The 15,828-nt window shown below is 54.4% G+C and overlaps 4 protein-coding genes and 1 non-coding gene across 5 annotated transcripts; 3 read left to right on the forward strand and 2 right to left on the reverse strand.

Annotated features, from left to right (window-relative positions):
- Positions 1 to 4,571: 4,571 nt before the first annotated feature.
- Positions 4,572 to 6,665, forward strand: GGS23DRAFT_602470 (uncharacterized protein; the record flags this gene model as incomplete). Its single annotated transcript, XM_051519326.1, has 8 exons — positions 4,572 to 4,597; positions 4,934 to 5,042; positions 5,077 to 5,172; positions 5,233 to 5,683; positions 5,808 to 6,074; positions 6,235 to 6,296; positions 6,336 to 6,443; positions 6,492 to 6,665. The coding sequence occupies 8 exons, from the start codon at positions 4,572 to 4,574 to the stop codon at positions 6,663 to 6,665; spliced, it is 1,293 nt and encodes a 430-aa protein (XP_051376031.1).
- Positions 6,666 to 6,779: 114 nt separating this feature from the next.
- On the reverse strand, positions 6,780 to 6,903 carry GGS23DRAFT_t16. The gene has a single exon. It is a non-coding gene; the product is annotated as a tRNA-Leu (tRNA).
- A 1,273-nt stretch (positions 6,904 to 8,176) lies between these two features.
- GGS23DRAFT_602471 (GTP cyclohydrolase 1) lies at positions 8,177 to 9,099 on the forward strand (the record flags this gene model as incomplete). The annotated part of the gene is made up of 3 exons (XM_051519327.1): positions 8,177 to 8,264; positions 8,407 to 8,693; positions 8,788 to 9,099. 3 exons carry the CDS (start codon positions 8,177 to 8,179, stop codon positions 9,097 to 9,099), a joined length of 687 nt encoding a protein of 228 aa, XP_051376032.1.
- A 1,365-nt stretch (positions 9,100 to 10,464) lies between these two features.
- GGS23DRAFT_592645 (uncharacterized protein) lies at positions 10,465 to 11,267 on the reverse strand (the record flags this gene model as incomplete). The annotated part of the gene is made up of 2 exons (XM_051517907.1): positions 10,465 to 11,036; positions 11,114 to 11,267. 2 exons carry the CDS (start codon positions 11,265 to 11,267, stop codon positions 10,465 to 10,467), a joined length of 726 nt encoding a protein of 241 aa, XP_051376033.1.
- Positions 11,268 to 11,619: 352 nt separating this feature from the next.
- Positions 11,620 to 15,776, forward strand: GGS23DRAFT_547830 (phosphoribosyl transferase domain protein). Its single transcript, XM_051515114.1, has one exon. It carries the CDS (start codon positions 12,035 to 12,037, stop codon positions 15,524 to 15,526), a length of 3,492 nt encoding a protein of 1,163 aa, XP_051376034.1. The 5' UTR covers positions 11,620 to 12,034; the 3' UTR covers positions 15,527 to 15,776.
- The last annotated feature ends 52 nt before the right edge of the window (positions 15,777 to 15,828 follow it).

Here is a 15,828-nt window from a genome sequence, read left to right on the forward strand (position 1 = left end):
GCGCGATACTACATAACATCCTACGTATACGAGATGCAAGTTGACATCTCGACAATGCTGTCCACTTCGTATGACGCGCATGAACGACGCTAGACGGCCGATACGTGTAGCGAAATGCGTGTAGTAGGTAGGTCACGTAAAGTTGGCCGAGTCCGCTTGAGCAGGGCAAGGAGATGAGAGAGAGCGAGGAAGAAAGGAAGAAGGGGGGCGGCATCTAGGTAAGTACGACACGAGCCAGGATGTGGAAATCCCAAGGACAGAGAATTAATTCTCCTAGATACAGATGACTTACATGCGTGAGGTGGCAGCAAATCAGCCCGGTGGGCGCACGAAGAACCAAGCCGATACGACGACCACGTACGGCGGCGGCGGCGAATCAGCGACGGAGTCGACGAAGAACGGGGGGCGCCATACACACACCCTCTCCGTCTCGTCGACACCCACCACCGCGGCCATACGTGCCGTGGGTATGCCTAGGCGCCGACCACACCCACTCATGGCGACATAGCCACTTGACCCGAACGCATGAAGATCCAGTCTGAGTCGATCCCAGGTCACACCCACACCTCTCCGCGCCACACAGACACACGCAGACACACACCCTCTTTTTTTCTCCCTCTCTCTCTTTCTCTGGGCCTCTCTCTCACTTCACGCACGCACTCTATGCCATCTATCTACCACACGTAGTGCTCGGCCCCCCCCCCCCCGCTACCCCCTCACCTCGCAGCGCAAACGCAAACGCAAGCGAGAGCAAGGCCCTCCCTCCCGTCGGGATCCCGGGCAGATCCATGCCACGCAATGCCGTCCGCCCCATCGCATCGACCTCCTCGCCCAGGCCTCTCGCGACGACGGCGGCGAACTCTAGCGAGCGAGCGAGCGAGCGAGCGGGAGGGAGCAGCCTGATTGGCCTGGGCGAATTCGGCGCTGCCGCTCGCTTGTCGCACATACATAGGGTGCGCCTGTCTGGCCCGCGCGGGGAGGGGATGCGCGCGGATTGCGTGTCCGATAGATAGGTGCAATATATCTGCGTGCCGAGGGAGACGGGTAGAGAGACCGTGTGTGCGTGCGTGTGCATACATACCTACGTGTACATATGCGCGTGTAAGCATAGGTAGGTAGGTTGTAGGCAGGCAGGTGGACAGCTGGGTGCTAGGGACCCGGGCCTCACCTCGCATTGCCGGGGCCGTCTGTCGCTCTCGCTGCCTCTTCCGCGCACGCACGCACGCGGTATGCCGCGCGCCGCGCCCTACCGCCGGCAACCCCTGCTCCGATCACACTCCCCCCCTCCCATGCCGTCGCCGTCGCCATCGCCGTCGTCGTCATCGTCGCCACATATTAAGCTTAACCCCGACGGCGTCAGACGTTGAAAGTTTCGTTCCTCCCTCTTGAAAAATGCGCCCCCCCCCCCCTTGGCCGACGACGGCACTGGAAGAACCCGCGACTATTACGTTTCCCTGCTCCCTTGCCCTTCGCACTCCCCCACCCCCTTCCCCCTCCCCCCGGCGATGAAACAGAGAGGGTCGGGACGATGATCAAACCGTGGCTCGGGCCAGCTCGCAACCAAGCAGTACCCAGCGTACTATTTGGAAACAAGTCTTGCTTTGCCTGCCTAGGTACCTACCTACTGATCCATGCTTGTGGGCAGGCAATATGTACCTCTAAGGTTTGGGTAGGTATATGCCTGCGGCAGCTAGGCACATCTCAACAGCGCACGCCCGCCCCGAGCCACCGCCGCCGCCAGCGCTCTCGGCCGGCCTTCTACCACCCGCGGCAAGATCCGTGTGCGTGCGTGCACCTGCTTGCCGGCGGTGCCAAACCGAGATTGCCGGCGGCAGTGTTCCTGCGCGGGGCGGCGACAGGCGAAAGCGGGCCCCGGTGGAACTAGAATTGGAATTTGGGGAGGGGGGGGGGGGGATAATAAGTCAGTACCCCCTCCTCCCCCCCCAGCGAAGAGAGATTGGAGCCCCGTCTCGTGTGCGCGCGCGCGCGCAGTCGTCAGCGGTGGGTGCGGGCGACGCGAAAGTGGCGGAGCCGGAGGGGGAAAAAAAGGGCGTCACGAGAGTGCGCGACGGATCCGGGCGGGCCGTGGTGGTGTGAGAGGGCGAGACAGCGGGCGCGCGCGTGAGAGCGTGTGTCCTTCTTGAAACAGGACGGCCGGGAGCGAGGGCGCGGACACGAGGGCACACGAAACTCGCCGTGTTCATGCTCTCTACTCGCTGAGATTGGAGGTTATTTACCTCTCGCCGCTTCTCTTCTTCTCCCGTCGTCCTCGGGATGGGGAGAGATGGATAGGTGGGTGGATAGGCAAGGTAGGGAATGTGTAATTAGGTCTCCATCTCATCCCATCCCACACACACCCGCCAAGTCGTGTGTTTCTGACTATTTTGTCCAAGTACCAGACGGGCCCCGCTGGCCTCAATGCGCGCAGTATCAACGCGTGCTTTCGACGTAGAGCATGGCATAATACCATGGCCTGCCTATGGTCGAGGCATCGAATCGCCCATAGACGGCAGTAGTATGGGAGGAGCCTGCAACTCCAAAGTCGGTGTGTGAATGGAGGCACATATTACATACCTACCTATCTCTAATTGCACTTACACTGCTATGCGCTGATGTGGGCCGTCCATCCCGCCCGTGCATGCATTCGATGCCTACAGGGGTCGTCGCAGGACGTGCTAGGCGAAATCGTCGCTCAGGCACCCAGTTCATTGCTGGCCCTAGACGACGACGTAGATGTAGATACCTATACCTTGCAGGCACTAAATCTACGCGATGTAGCGGTGGGTGAGGGCAGGCCTGCATCTCATCACACCGCTTCGTGGAGGCAGGTAAATGTACCTAGGTCTTGGTGCCTACTCTCGTAACTAAGTGTAAAGTGGTCAAATGCAAATACGCCGCACCCCATTCCCATCTTGTCCCACTGCCGCGGGTCAGCTACGTGATCCGGATGCGATGCTTCTTTCTTTGCCTGTTTTCTTTTTTTCTTTTTCTTTCACTGTTCTCCTTCTCCCCTGCCCAAGTGCATACCTAAGTAGGTATGAGTAGTATAACTAGCGAAGCCAAGGTTGACTTACACGACCGAGAAATACCTACCTACCTAGTGTGCCCTGTCCCTACCCCGCGCATCGAATCTCTCGCCGCGAAGGGCTCGAGGATAAGAAGACAGACCCGGCTCCCGTGGATGAAACTTGGGACGAACAGATGGGGGATGGGCGGCGCGCACAGACGATGGTCGGCCAGGGGAAGGGGCACGGCTACCGTGCACCGCACACGGCTTCCAAGGGTACGTGAGTTAGTATGCTCATACCATATGCGCAGGGAGGTTAGGGACGTGAACATCCCGGGCGATGCTCAAACTCGATGCTTCGGGGGTCCCCTGGCTGCCGTCCCGTGACCCCATACCTAAGTCGGTAATCGTATGTACACGTACATATATTGTAGGTACGTGTGTAAGTGCACATGTTCGTGGCGGCTCGCTAACGGTATGCCTCTGCTATTTACTCGTGTTTCGCAGCCCCTCGCCCCTTTTATCAGCGTAATGGCGTACATGCGCCGGCAACGAAGTGCATATGCCATATGGTAGGCAGGCGTGGGTTTGCGAAGGCGGGCAGGGCGAGAAATGAGCGAGGGGTCGGACGGACGAGCTAATATTGCTAGCCGACCAACTAATCTAACCATCGGGTCCCCGGAGACAGGGGGGGCATCGCGATGCGTGGAGGGCACGTGGTCTCGGACGCGAGATTGCGAGATCACGGGAAGGGTGGATTGCGTACGGGTATTGGTAATGCAGGCACGAGTATATGAGTAGATACAGGTACAAGTATAGGGATGAATGGATACGGGTACGAGTGCCGAGTGTACACGTTTCTATTTGTGGCGATGGATGTGTCGTCTTCAAGTCTACGGTCCCGCAATATCGGATCGAGTAGCACGGAGATCGTGTGCGGCGATCCTTGGCTTCGACAACAGAAATCGCTTAAAATTGCAAACAATCGGGGCGGCCTTGGCTTCACTTGGGTAGTCAGGCCTGGGTTGCGTCCAGAGTGATTGGGGCCTGGCACGGTCTACTCGGACTCGCATAGGAGTATTATTGGGGATAGACTTGTCTCCTTCTAATACACATCACTGTTATCTCACCCATCTACCACGACGCCTACCTAGCCATATGTATAGTTTTCCCGCATGCGGTTTGTATAGGTAACTAGCGATATCACTGCCAATATATGGAGCTTTCCCTCACTTTTCTTGTTATGTTGGAGGTTATATCAAAGGACAAGAGTCACTACTATATAATAGAGTCAGTATTCTCGTATTTGAATTTATAGGATCATGACCTAGTAGGATAAGTCTAGTTTCTCTTAGCTGCCCTTCCCGATTGGTCTAGACCTTACTACTAAAGGAATAGCAAGAAGGCACTTCGGACAGGACTGAAGGCGGGAGCTTCGTAGCGATGAGGGGATTTTGCGTGAGTATCGTCCCTTCGCATATATCCACGTCCTTCTTCTTATTACAGTGTAGAAGGTTGTTCAAGGTTCGGAGTGACTCGTGTGGGTTCACCACAGGTCGAAGAAATGAACGGTGGTTATACTAGCGGTTGGTTAGTCCAATTAATAGTAAATGCGAACGAAAAAAGCAGTATCTCGACTGTATATATAAGTGGCCTGCTTAAGGTAGTGACTCAGAGTGTCGCTCTATGAAGGGTAAAAGCTAGTTAGACTCGGGAGAGGAAGTTAGCTTAATTTTATCCTTGACGTAGTATCATTCCAAGACCTACTTCAGCGGTTTCGTTAATGAGAGCTAGGAAAGCTGGACCGTCAACTTTTAGTTTACCAATGCAATAAGAATCCAAAAGCTGATTGGGCTTAGCCCCAGCCGCTGAGACTTCGTACAGAGAATCAACAGACGGAGCTTCAATCTGGGCAACGGGCGAGAGTTGGTTCCAAGTTCCTCCTGTCGCACAGGTTACGCTTACAAGAACATTGCCGCCCGGTGTGACAGGAAAGGACGTCATCCTAGCCCTCTGTCCTCTCTTCCCTGCGGATGTGCTCTTTATTTTATTTTAACCATGGTGTTGAGTTTGTTGGCTCGGAGGAGGCCATGGCTCGCCTCTCTATCGACGATCAACTTACCATCAGTAACATGTCGACGGAGTGGTCGGCGACTTCTGCAATGGTATGTTCATATGTAATGATTATACTACTTCGTCCGTGTCTAACGTCTTGTGTGTTATAGTTCCCGATTGATAAGACTCTGGAGCGCTGGCTACGGAATAAGGCTACAGAGGCAGCAACCTACGAGGGCCGGACGACTCCGGAGAGGCTCACACACGACAAGATCGATCAGCTCTACGCCGACCCTACGCATATCCAAGCTGATCCTGGGGCTCATTACGCCAAGAAGCTACATCTCAACCTCTCTACTCTCTTGCCTCAAGTCACAGGACCCAACAGTGTGAAGATATCGACCCCGCTCAGCGAGCTTGTCCCGAAAAACATCAAAGTTGATGAGGCTTACATTGTGAGCGGTACCAACTCACGGAGCTCTGGACTGAAGGCTGCAACCAAAGTCTTCCAGAATGCTGCCAAGGCCAGCGGCAGCAGGGAGATACCCGAAATCGCAGACCATGTTCAGCTCTATATCGCGGCGGCTTCGATCAATGAGCAGAAGATCGCCGAGAAGGAAGGTAGCTGGCGGATCTCTGCCTCGAACCGCGACTTCAAGGGCTAGGTGGGCTCGAGACGTCAGTCCCCTCACTATGCTTGAGATTTTTGCAGGAGATTGACTGGCTGTGTTCCTAATCGCTCGAGCGTACCTTGCCAGTCCTGAAGTGGTAGCCGCCAGTGCTCTTAGCGGTGAGATTTCAGGTGCCGGCGTATATAAGACCTCCGAGAACCTCAACGGCATCGAGTTCGGTTATGGTACTGGCTCGCCGGCGTCCCCTCTGATCGAGCTCGAGAGCGCTGTCGAACAGCTAGATTCTCTCATCGACCGGGCCGAGTCTTCTGTCCTCCAGGACGACGACGCCGCAAAAGAAACGACTTGGATACTTCTGGGCTTTCCTAAGAAAATCAGGGGTGAGATTTTATTCTGCGACGTCGACAGCCTTGATGTGAGAGTTCTCCCGATTTATTTCTATAGAGCCGTTCATTCTGATGTTGATGTTCTCTAGACCGACAACATCTATGCGGCAAAATGGACGTACCAGGATGATATTACGAAAGAGGGGCATGGCAGAAGTCTGTATGGTGCACTACGACCCAGACTTCGGCTCAGTCGCTAAGCCGAATGATATCCTTGTCTCGGGATAGAACTTTGGCATGGGCTCATCTGGAGAGCAAGCAGCAACAGCCATCCTTGCCAGACAGATCCCACTCGTCGTAGCTGGGAGCTTCTCTAGTATCTTTGCCCGCAATAGCATCAACAATGCGCTCTTGGCCATAGAGGTGCCGTGACTTGTTAATCGTCTTCGCGCTGCTTTCCCCTCGTCAGAGAAGGTGCTGACACGGCGGACAGGCTGGACCGGAACATGGGACATCTCCCGGAGCACCATCAAAGTACAAGAGGGCGAGGATGGAGAATGCTGGGAGGAAAAGGTCGGCCATATTCCCAGGGAATCTACAAGAGATTATCGCGAAGGGGGGCTTGACAGAATGGGCCAAGCATGATGAGGTTGCGAAGGTCGCTGTATAGAGTGTATAAAAGTACATGGATTGATGATCCGATTCTGGTCAAACGTGTTCGGGGAGTGCCGAATATTTTTCGGCGAGAAAAAAAAATCGAGGATTGAATGAGGATCGAACTCATGACCCTGAGATCTGCAATCTCATGCTACGAGAGGGATTAGTTAAAGCAAGGAAAAGGCAAATTGATTAAGACTAACCTCTACCACTGAGCTACCAATCCAATTGATTTGTCCGTCCTTTGACCAGACTATATTGCTCAGTCTCCATCCATCTCTCATTTTCATGACTAGCCGGATCGGGCATGCGGTTTCTATTGCCCCCCACAATCACAACCCTGTGGTAAACTTATAGCAATGGCGGGACCGTACTTGACTGGCTGCGATAGGTGGATGTACCACTACAGGGCACAGCCTCTTAGGCCTGTAATATAGGAACCCTAGCATCTATAGTAGGCACTCATCTCCAATATACCATGCAGCCCAATGATCTAGGTATACAGCCTTGCTGATGTGCTATTGTGGATAGATACGACTCGTTTTAACCGCGGGGTTGGATAGGATGTTTTTCTTCATCTTTCTAAAGAGTAGTTATATAGCCCATTAATTCCGTAGTTATTTTAATAGACGACAAAGGTCAGAACCAACAAGGCCTCAGGCATAAGCCACCCAACTAATATACAGGACCACATAGAGTACATGGTCCGAAAAACTCCGGCCAGTGTCTACGTACGTACGTGACGGCACATAAAATAAAACTGAGGTGAAAGAAAACTACCCCATACTCCGAGAGACCCCCTTGTATCCTCGGGAGTGTCCGCGCTCCTTGGGATCCACGGAGTCCTAGATACTCCTGGGAAATGCCGGGGTTTGGGGCAGCATTTTTCCTATCAGGACGGGTACGTAGGAGTAAGGCTAGATGGGCGGTTAGGTCTTGATAGTGACTAGCCTGGTTGCAGAGATGTGATTCTCCACCGGTAATACTGAGGGGGGTTGGGTCAATGAGATTCCGTTCATTAATCAACAAGTTGTTTTTCAGCAGGTAGGATATCAGGCGCAAATAAGTATGGCCATGCTCGGCAACACCAAACAACATACTGCCATCGTCATAAGACCTAGCTTAAGCGCTTCATCCACCCGCTGTAGTATATCCAGTCTTGCTTGATGCCCCATGATTGCTTTTGGTCAGGCTAGGTGTAATACGGCTGATTGCTGTCGCTTAGCACAATCGGGCAGATGAATGGGAGGCTTGCTGTGGCTCAGACACGGACTGGAAACCCGCATGCTCTACAGTCAGAACTATATAAGTTTTTCCAGCTAGGTGATACTGTATACGTCGTTACCCTAAACCGCGGCGCTGTAAAGGAGGCTCCGTAGATGTAGTGAGCCTGTTACAAGTGCGCCTTAAAAAAGGCCTTCGCCGCTGTCATCGTTGAACTGCCATCTCGGATTCCACGTTGGAGCTTCAAGGTTGTATGCATGCAACATCCACACATCATGGCCACGACATCTAGTTCGACAAACGGGGCCTTGGCCAACGGGAGCAGGGCTAGCTGCGACTCTCTGCTGGCGAAGGCAGATTCCGGTAACGAACTTGATGTGCATGGCACTAACGAACAGAGCAAGCATGGCCCCTGAGTCCCATTTGCAACTCTTCTGGTCTGATCCAAGTCGATGTCTAGCTACTGTTACTTCACACCCTAGGCTGGCCTGGAAACCGCCGCCAGACCCATTGGTGGACGATGCTGCGGTTGTGCCGCCCCAAATCGGCATAGCAGCTGCTATCCGCGGAATTCTGCCTCAAATCGGCGAGGATCCCACCCGCGATGGTCTTGTCAAGACGCCTGAGCGATACGCTCAAGCACTGCTATTCTTCACCAAAGGGTACTCTGAGAGTGTAGAGGAGGCAGTGAACGACGCTGTATTCAGTGTCGACACCCACGAGCTCGTCCTTGTGCGGGATATCGACATTTTTAGCATGTGTGAACATCATATGGTGCCATTCACGGGAAAGGCAGGTCTTGTCCCCCCCCCCCCTCCCCCTCCCTCTCCCTAGGTTGATGGCGGGACAGGGCACACCCACAGGCTGACATGGTGGGACACGCAAGATGCACATCGGATACATCCCGAACGGCCAGGTGCTCGGGTTGTCGAAGCTGGTGCGAATTGCTGAGATTTACGCGCGCAGGTTGCAGGTACAGGAACGGTTAACAAGGCAGGTTGCTGCGGCCATAGAGGAGGTGCTGAGCCCGCTGGGCGTCGCGGTGGTCTTGGAGTGTACGCATATGTGCATGGTGATGCGAGGGGTGCAGAAGACAGGGACCGTGACGCGTACTCAGAGCATGACAGGCTTGCTGAAGAACAGCCTCGAGGAACGGCAGCAGTTTTATACCCTGCTCGGGCTAAGACAGGGAGGCTAGGTTTCATTTGGAAGAAAAACTCCGGGTAATAATAAGGACAGGGGCTGAGACAAGTTGCGCCCTGTTGGCATATTTCGGTACTTGCGATCGATAGAGTATGCCATCATGAATTGGCGTTTGGCTTCCCCCGTCGAGTCTGGCTACCTCTGGATTGGATACATGCTGCATGTAGGAGCGGCATATTTACCGCATCGTCGGCGGTTGTCCGCGGGTCAGAACAACGGAAAAGGTCGTGTTGCCATAGGAAATCCTACTCATATAACCATACATATCCAAACTGGAAATCATAAGCGTCAATACTTTCACCTGACATGGTGCATATTGAACTGCATTTAATTAATACATACATATGCCACGTATGTTGCTTTCTCCCAGTTTCCTTGAGTGGCTTCGGGTTCAACAATATCTGCTCTCCGCTGCCCGAGAGGCATGACTCATTCCGAGCCTCCCGCCTTGCAAAGTTGTTGGGTGGTTCTTAATATAACAGCTCTATGCATTATACACAGATTTCCCTCAGGAATTCTCGTTGTTAGACGCGGCCCTGAGCTGGTGCTGTTCGAAGGTAAGTGTGACAAGGGGATATGCTTGGAATAACTTCAATTCAGCTAATAATTCTATAGGGGGTCTCTTAGTCCTTAACCTTCTCCGGGTTTCCTTTAGTTACCCGTCCGACCTAATATATCTCTAAGGTATCTTTATATCTTATACCTAAGTATCTTAGTACCTAAGTATTTTCCGCGGATATCCGCGTCTTATTTAGGACTTCTCTTAGTAGGTCGCCGTACCGACGACCTAGCTACCTTATTCGCCTAATATCTGCCTAATATTGTCCTCCTGACCTATGTGTTGGTATTGGGGTGCATCCCCGTGTGACAGTGAGCTTATGGTGAGCTGTGGCCTGCGTCTGTGGCATAGCCACGGGACCCAATCTTCGGTCCGTTGACTATAGGTAAATTGACAAAAAAAAAAAGAAATATCTCTCTTAGGACACTGCCGTATAGCCCGATGAATCGCTCTTCTTCACCGGGTGCTGTAGTGGTGCGGTGGGACTAGGCCACGCAGGCCTTTTGATGAGTATTTACCTATATGGGTCTCATACTCATATTTTCATCGTGCACGCTTCAACCTGTGTTGATCACCATTGACCACCTACTAGATTGAGTTCACTCGTTTCCCATTATGGCTTCCAAGTCGCCATCCATTCATTCTTACTGCTCCCAGCTACCATCTATAGCTGGTCGATCAACAGCTTACGGCTGTTTATAGCTGTGATCCTGCTTGATCGGCACTGGGCTAGTTATTGGCAGTTGGACCGTTCCTGTTCCTGTCCGGGTTCCCCCTACAGCGTGCCCACGCTGTTCCTCTTCAGTACCCCCGTGCCAGCAACCGGCTTACGACCGGGCCCAGACCCGCTCGGCTAGCTTTGAAAGCCGGGCGACGTCCACCACAACATCCCGCTCCCCCCCGCGCCGGGTCTGCCGGCTGAAGAAACAGCAGGGAGAACTCCAAAATTAAAGGCCCGTCCATCACGTCGTGCATGACGGGATTGCTGCTGGGATGCGGCGCGATGGTAACGACCTGCCGTAGCGTTTGTGAAACACCCTTAATGTGCTTCTCTAGAAGAAGCGTCCGCGAGGCTCGCGACACTTTGACCAGCAAAACGATTTCGACGGTGTGGTTGGAGGCCGCAAACCACCAACGCATTTTCCTGTGCAGGCTCCGTAGCAACTGCGTGACGCCGGTCTCAATCACCAGTGTGGGCCACCCGTTCGGATCCGAACCGCGCACCGACGGCATGAAGCAGGCGTCGGGTTCGCCACTGCTATCGCTGCCACTGACAAATTCGGTCGCACTGAAAGGCTCTAGATCTTCTTCTGACAGGCCAATACTGTTTAGATCACGGTAAATGAGAGCTCTCAGCCTGCCATTCACCACCTCTGGAACACGTCCGTGTCCACGCCTACTACTTGTTAGAGTGACCTCCATCTGCTTCCTACGTCTCCTCGGATCGTACCTTGAAAAACGACAAAGTCGCCATCGTGCGCCCCAACGGTGCGGAAAAGTCCCGCGATGCTAGAAGAGACGGTCGTAACATCGTCTCCGCCTACATTAGCATCGGTTGGCGGCGTCGAGACGTCGCCTGGGGGGAAGCGGAACTCATCGTGCATCCCTAGTGAACTTGTCGTTCCGGAGAGGACCACCTAAAGCTCCCAATGAAAAGGAAGTAATATAGGCGGGAGTACACCATGCGGCCTGAAGGCTAGGGATGGGGAGTTTTTAGTATTTTTGAGACGATATTGTGCCTCACCGTGCGCTGCCTGCCACATTTTACCTGTTTTGGTTTAGTCTATAACATTATGTTATATATTAGTATATAGGTAGTATTTCAGGACCATCACATTACGTGTACGTACTGTCCTAACATACGTGCAGAAGCTAGGCTGTAATGCACTGTACTAAACCTTGGATTAGGATGCAGTTCTACGACTCTGGTGGCTTAAGACTGTCCCCTTACGATTATTTTTTTGTTTTTTTTTTGTTTTTATTTTCCGAATGTCCAGAACTTCGCAAAGCACTGCCTACTTGACGAAACTAATTTTGATGGTGAAACTATGGGCCACAGCCCGAGTAGTGCCTGAGCAAAGCGGTGAGGGGTGGCATAGTCGACCGGGGTTTGGTGAGGGCAATCTATGCGCAACGCAACAGTATAAGTAGGTATATGTCAAGATGTGGAAGTGGTCGGAGTATTGTATTGCTGTGCTTCCACCAAGGCGTGGGTAGAAGCATTGCACTGTGTTAGCCTCAGGTGGAAAGCTGTACCACTCTGTAGGACTTATCTACCTAACTGGCTGCCAAATCGCCGGGAGGCTGGTAGGTCTTCCTTGCCTGCTCATCGCCATGAGGCCCACATCAGCTACACCATTACCGAACTGACATGGCTACTCTCGACACCTTGAAATGGGCCCTTAGGCAGAAAGCCAGCACGACATCGTCCCCGAAGCGGTCCCTGTCTGACGCACAGTATAGCGCTGGCTTCAAAATCTTGGTGCAGGGCTCAGGATGGTTGACGTACCAAGACTTCATTATCCCTCAACTATCTCAGCTGCTGGCATCTCTCCTCCACTCGCGTACCCATATCTCGGTGCTAGAAATCGGACCTGGCCCAAAGACTGTGCTTGGGTATCTATCTGGTTGTCTGAGGCAGAAAATCACGAGATACGTTGCGTTTGAGCCCAATGCCTTATTTGCTACCGGGTTGGAAGAATGGCTGTGCTCTGCCTCCGAGACGGAGTCGCCGCTGCCCTGTTTGGAGAGCCTGCCTGACATTCGTCGAACCCCGTTTGTTCTGGGTAGCAACATAGGGAGCGGTACCGGCGCCGGCACGACTGGCGGGGACGAGAAGTTTGACGTCATCCTATTCTGCCACAGTATGTACGGCTTGAAGCCTAAACATAGGTTCATCGAACGCGCGCTGGGAATGCTTGCCGAACGGCCAGGAGGCGGAATGGCGGCAGTTTTCCATCGCGACGGGACCCTGCGTCTGGATGGATTAATGTGTCATCGAACGGCTTCCTTCCCTACTGGAATAGTTAGTGTGGCAGATGATGACGGGTTACTGGGCCATTTTTCTCCTTTCATCGCGGGGTTTGTCATGCAAGATGTAGACGTGGACGAGGATGTCCGGTCTGAGTGGCATAAAACGTGCCGGGCCTTGGGCCGTCGTGAGGAAGACCACCTAGATCGTCTCTTGTTCAGCGTGCCTACAGTCATGGCGACCTTTACGCAACATGCGACTATGTTGCCGAAGCTGACGGCGCAGGTGCCATTGCAGAAGGGGGACAGGATGGTCAAAAACCGACAGGCTCGCCTCCACCGTCCCGCCTTGGTTGTTAAGCCGACAGAGGTCCGACACGTCCAGCAGTGCGTTCGATGGGCTCTGGAGCACGGGGCCGGCCTTACCGTCGTCGGTGGGGGTCACAGCGGCCACTGTCTCCAGCCCCACGTCGTTTCAGTCGACATGGAGGCCTTTGACCGAGTACACATTCTCACGGCTGGGGATGATAGAGGAAAATCCGGCTCTGATTCCGGTTCTTGGGTCGTCGCTGAGACCGGCTGCAAGACAGGGGATATCGTTCGCAAGGCCATGGCGGCGGGCTTGACAGTCCCCCTGGGCTCCCGCCCAAGCGTGGGCGCGGGCATGTGGTTGCAAGGTGGCATCGGACATCTAGCTAGGCTGTACGGACTTGCCTGCGACGCTATTGTCGGTGCGGTGGTAGTCAGCGTCAACTCTGGTCAGGTCTTCTGTGTCGGCCATGTGCCAAGCCAACACCAACCGGCCGGTGCCGTTCGCCCGGAGCATGAAGCCGACCTGCTATGGGCGATCAAAGGCGCCGGGACCAATTTTTGCATCGTGATCAACGTTACTTTCAAGGCTTTCGCGGCTCCCAATTATTTGGTGCGAAACTGGGTCATCCCGCTGAGGGATAATACCGAGGCACAGCTTAGGCTGAGTGATTTCGACCACTTCGTCGCCAGGAAGCTCCCCCCAAACTGTTCTGCCGACGCGTATCTATATTGGGACAACGACCAGCTGCATCTTGGCGTGACCACATTTGAATCTTCCACGGATAGACTCGCATTTGAAACGCCAGCGCCTGTGGGTAAAATTTTGGGGCTGGAGGATAATGGTAATGATTACAATATCGTGGACGGCGTGGGTTTGTTCGACACCGAGATGTACATGTCCGGGATGCATGGTGGGCACGGCGGCGGCAAGACCTCATCGTTCAAGCGATGTTTATTCCTGAAACACATCGGAGCAGTACACATCGCCGATATATTAGTGGCGGCTATTCAGGCTCGCCCCTCGCCATTCTGTTATCTCCATCTGCTGCAAGGTGGGGGAGTAGTCAGCGACGTGGCTGCCGATGCCACTGCCTTCGGCTGTCGAGACTGGGAATTTGCCTGTGTGGTCACTGGCGTCTGGCCCCGCGACCAAGACGGAACCGAAGCTGCTCAAGATGCCATGAGGTGGGTTTACAACGTCGCCAGGGACTTGTTGCCGTTGAGTAGCGGAGCATACGGTGCCGACCTCGGGCCGGACCCCAGAGACGCGCCGCTGGCGGCCAAGGCTTTTGGACCAAACCGACCGCGTCTGGCTCGTCTCAAACGCAGCTTAGACCCGCGCAACGTGCTGGCTTACGCCTGTCCGCTCCCGAAAGCGCCGATAGGACAGAAGCTCATCGTTCTCGTCACAGGTGACAGCTGCGCCGGCAAGGACTATTGCGCTGGCATTTGGGCCTCCATATTCACCACATGCACCTCGAAAAGACTCACGGCACGTGTTGTCAGCATCAGCGATGCGACGAAGCGAGAATATGCGTCGGCTACCGGTGCCGATATAGACCGCCTGCTTGGGGACCGTGCCTACAAGGAGCAACACCGGCCTGCGCTGACGGCATTTTTCCAAGACCAGGTGCGGCAACGACCTCGGCTGCCAGAAGAACACCTGTTGAATGTGGTGTACAGCGCCGTAGATGTGGACGTGCTGCTAGTAACTGGGATGAGAGACGAGGCGCCGGTCGTAGCCTTTTCGCATTTGGTGCCAGACACTAGACTGCTTGACGTTCACATCAAAGCGAGCAAGGAGACGCGGCGGGCTCGCCGGGGGTGCCACGGCTGTGGTGACGATAGCGACGAGGATAGGGACAGAAAGACCAACAACGGTGGATCGAGTTCGGCGGCCTTGGACTACCGTCCCAGTGTCACCTTCGAGAACGACACGGCCGGAGACGAGGCGGCGAAAAAGCTTGCCGAGCAGTACCTGCTTCCCTTCCTCCACGAGGACTTGCAGCGACTGGCCGACATGGTACGTCCGGTACCCGACTTCCCACGTGCAGGCATCGAGTTCCGCCACGTGCTGGACATCTCACAACAGCCAGGCGGGCTGAGCCTGTGCGCGTCTCTGCTGCAAACCCGCTTCGCCGGCGACTGGGCCGAAGTCGAGGCGGTGGCTTGTTGCGAGGCCGGCGGCTTCGTCTACGCGTCGGCGCTAGCAGCGCGGGTCGGCCTACGCTTAGTGCTGATTCGCGAGGCTGGGAAGCTCCCGCCACCGACCGTCTCCGTCACGAAGTCGTCGTCACATATCTCGTCTTCGGCATCGGACGATTCGAGGGAGCAGAGAATCGAGATGAACCGGGGCGTGGTTCCTCGAGGCGCATCCGTGGTGGTGGTAGACGACGTGCTTGCCACGGGGAAGACGCTCTGTGCGGTGCTACAGCTGTTAGTTGAAGACGGTATCGATGCTGAGCGTGTTAGGGTCATGGTTGTGGCCGAGTTCCCGGCTCACCGTGGCCGAGAGCTGTTGCGCCAGTATGGCTTTGGCGGAGTCCATATTCAAAGCCTTCTGGTCTTTGGTGGCGCCTAGGAGAGGAAGGAGAGGATCTGGGAGTCTTGGGTTTGCGAGAGGAATGTCTGGTGATATGCGTAATCCTCGACACATTCCCCTTGTCGTTTGCTTTGGCGGACATGAACATCTTTCCCTTAGACATAGGTAGGTACCTAGAAGTTAGGGAGAAGGGCGATTTTGTTGTCGGTGGATGGCGGGCGGTTGGGCGAAGCCGCGAAAGCAGGTCAGCAATCCGTGGAATTGGCACATCCCTTGCAAGTGAATGTACCCTCCGACCTGTTCCCCTAGGTACCTAGGTACATAGGTAGATGCCTGTATTC

Source organism: Durotheca rogersii, assembly GCF_024521655.1.
Source record: "Durotheca rogersii strain YMJ 92031201 chromosome Unknown GGS23scaffold_2, whole genome shotgun sequence".
NCBI lineage: Eukaryota > Fungi > Ascomycota > Sordariomycetes > Xylariales > Xylariaceae > Durotheca > Durotheca rogersii.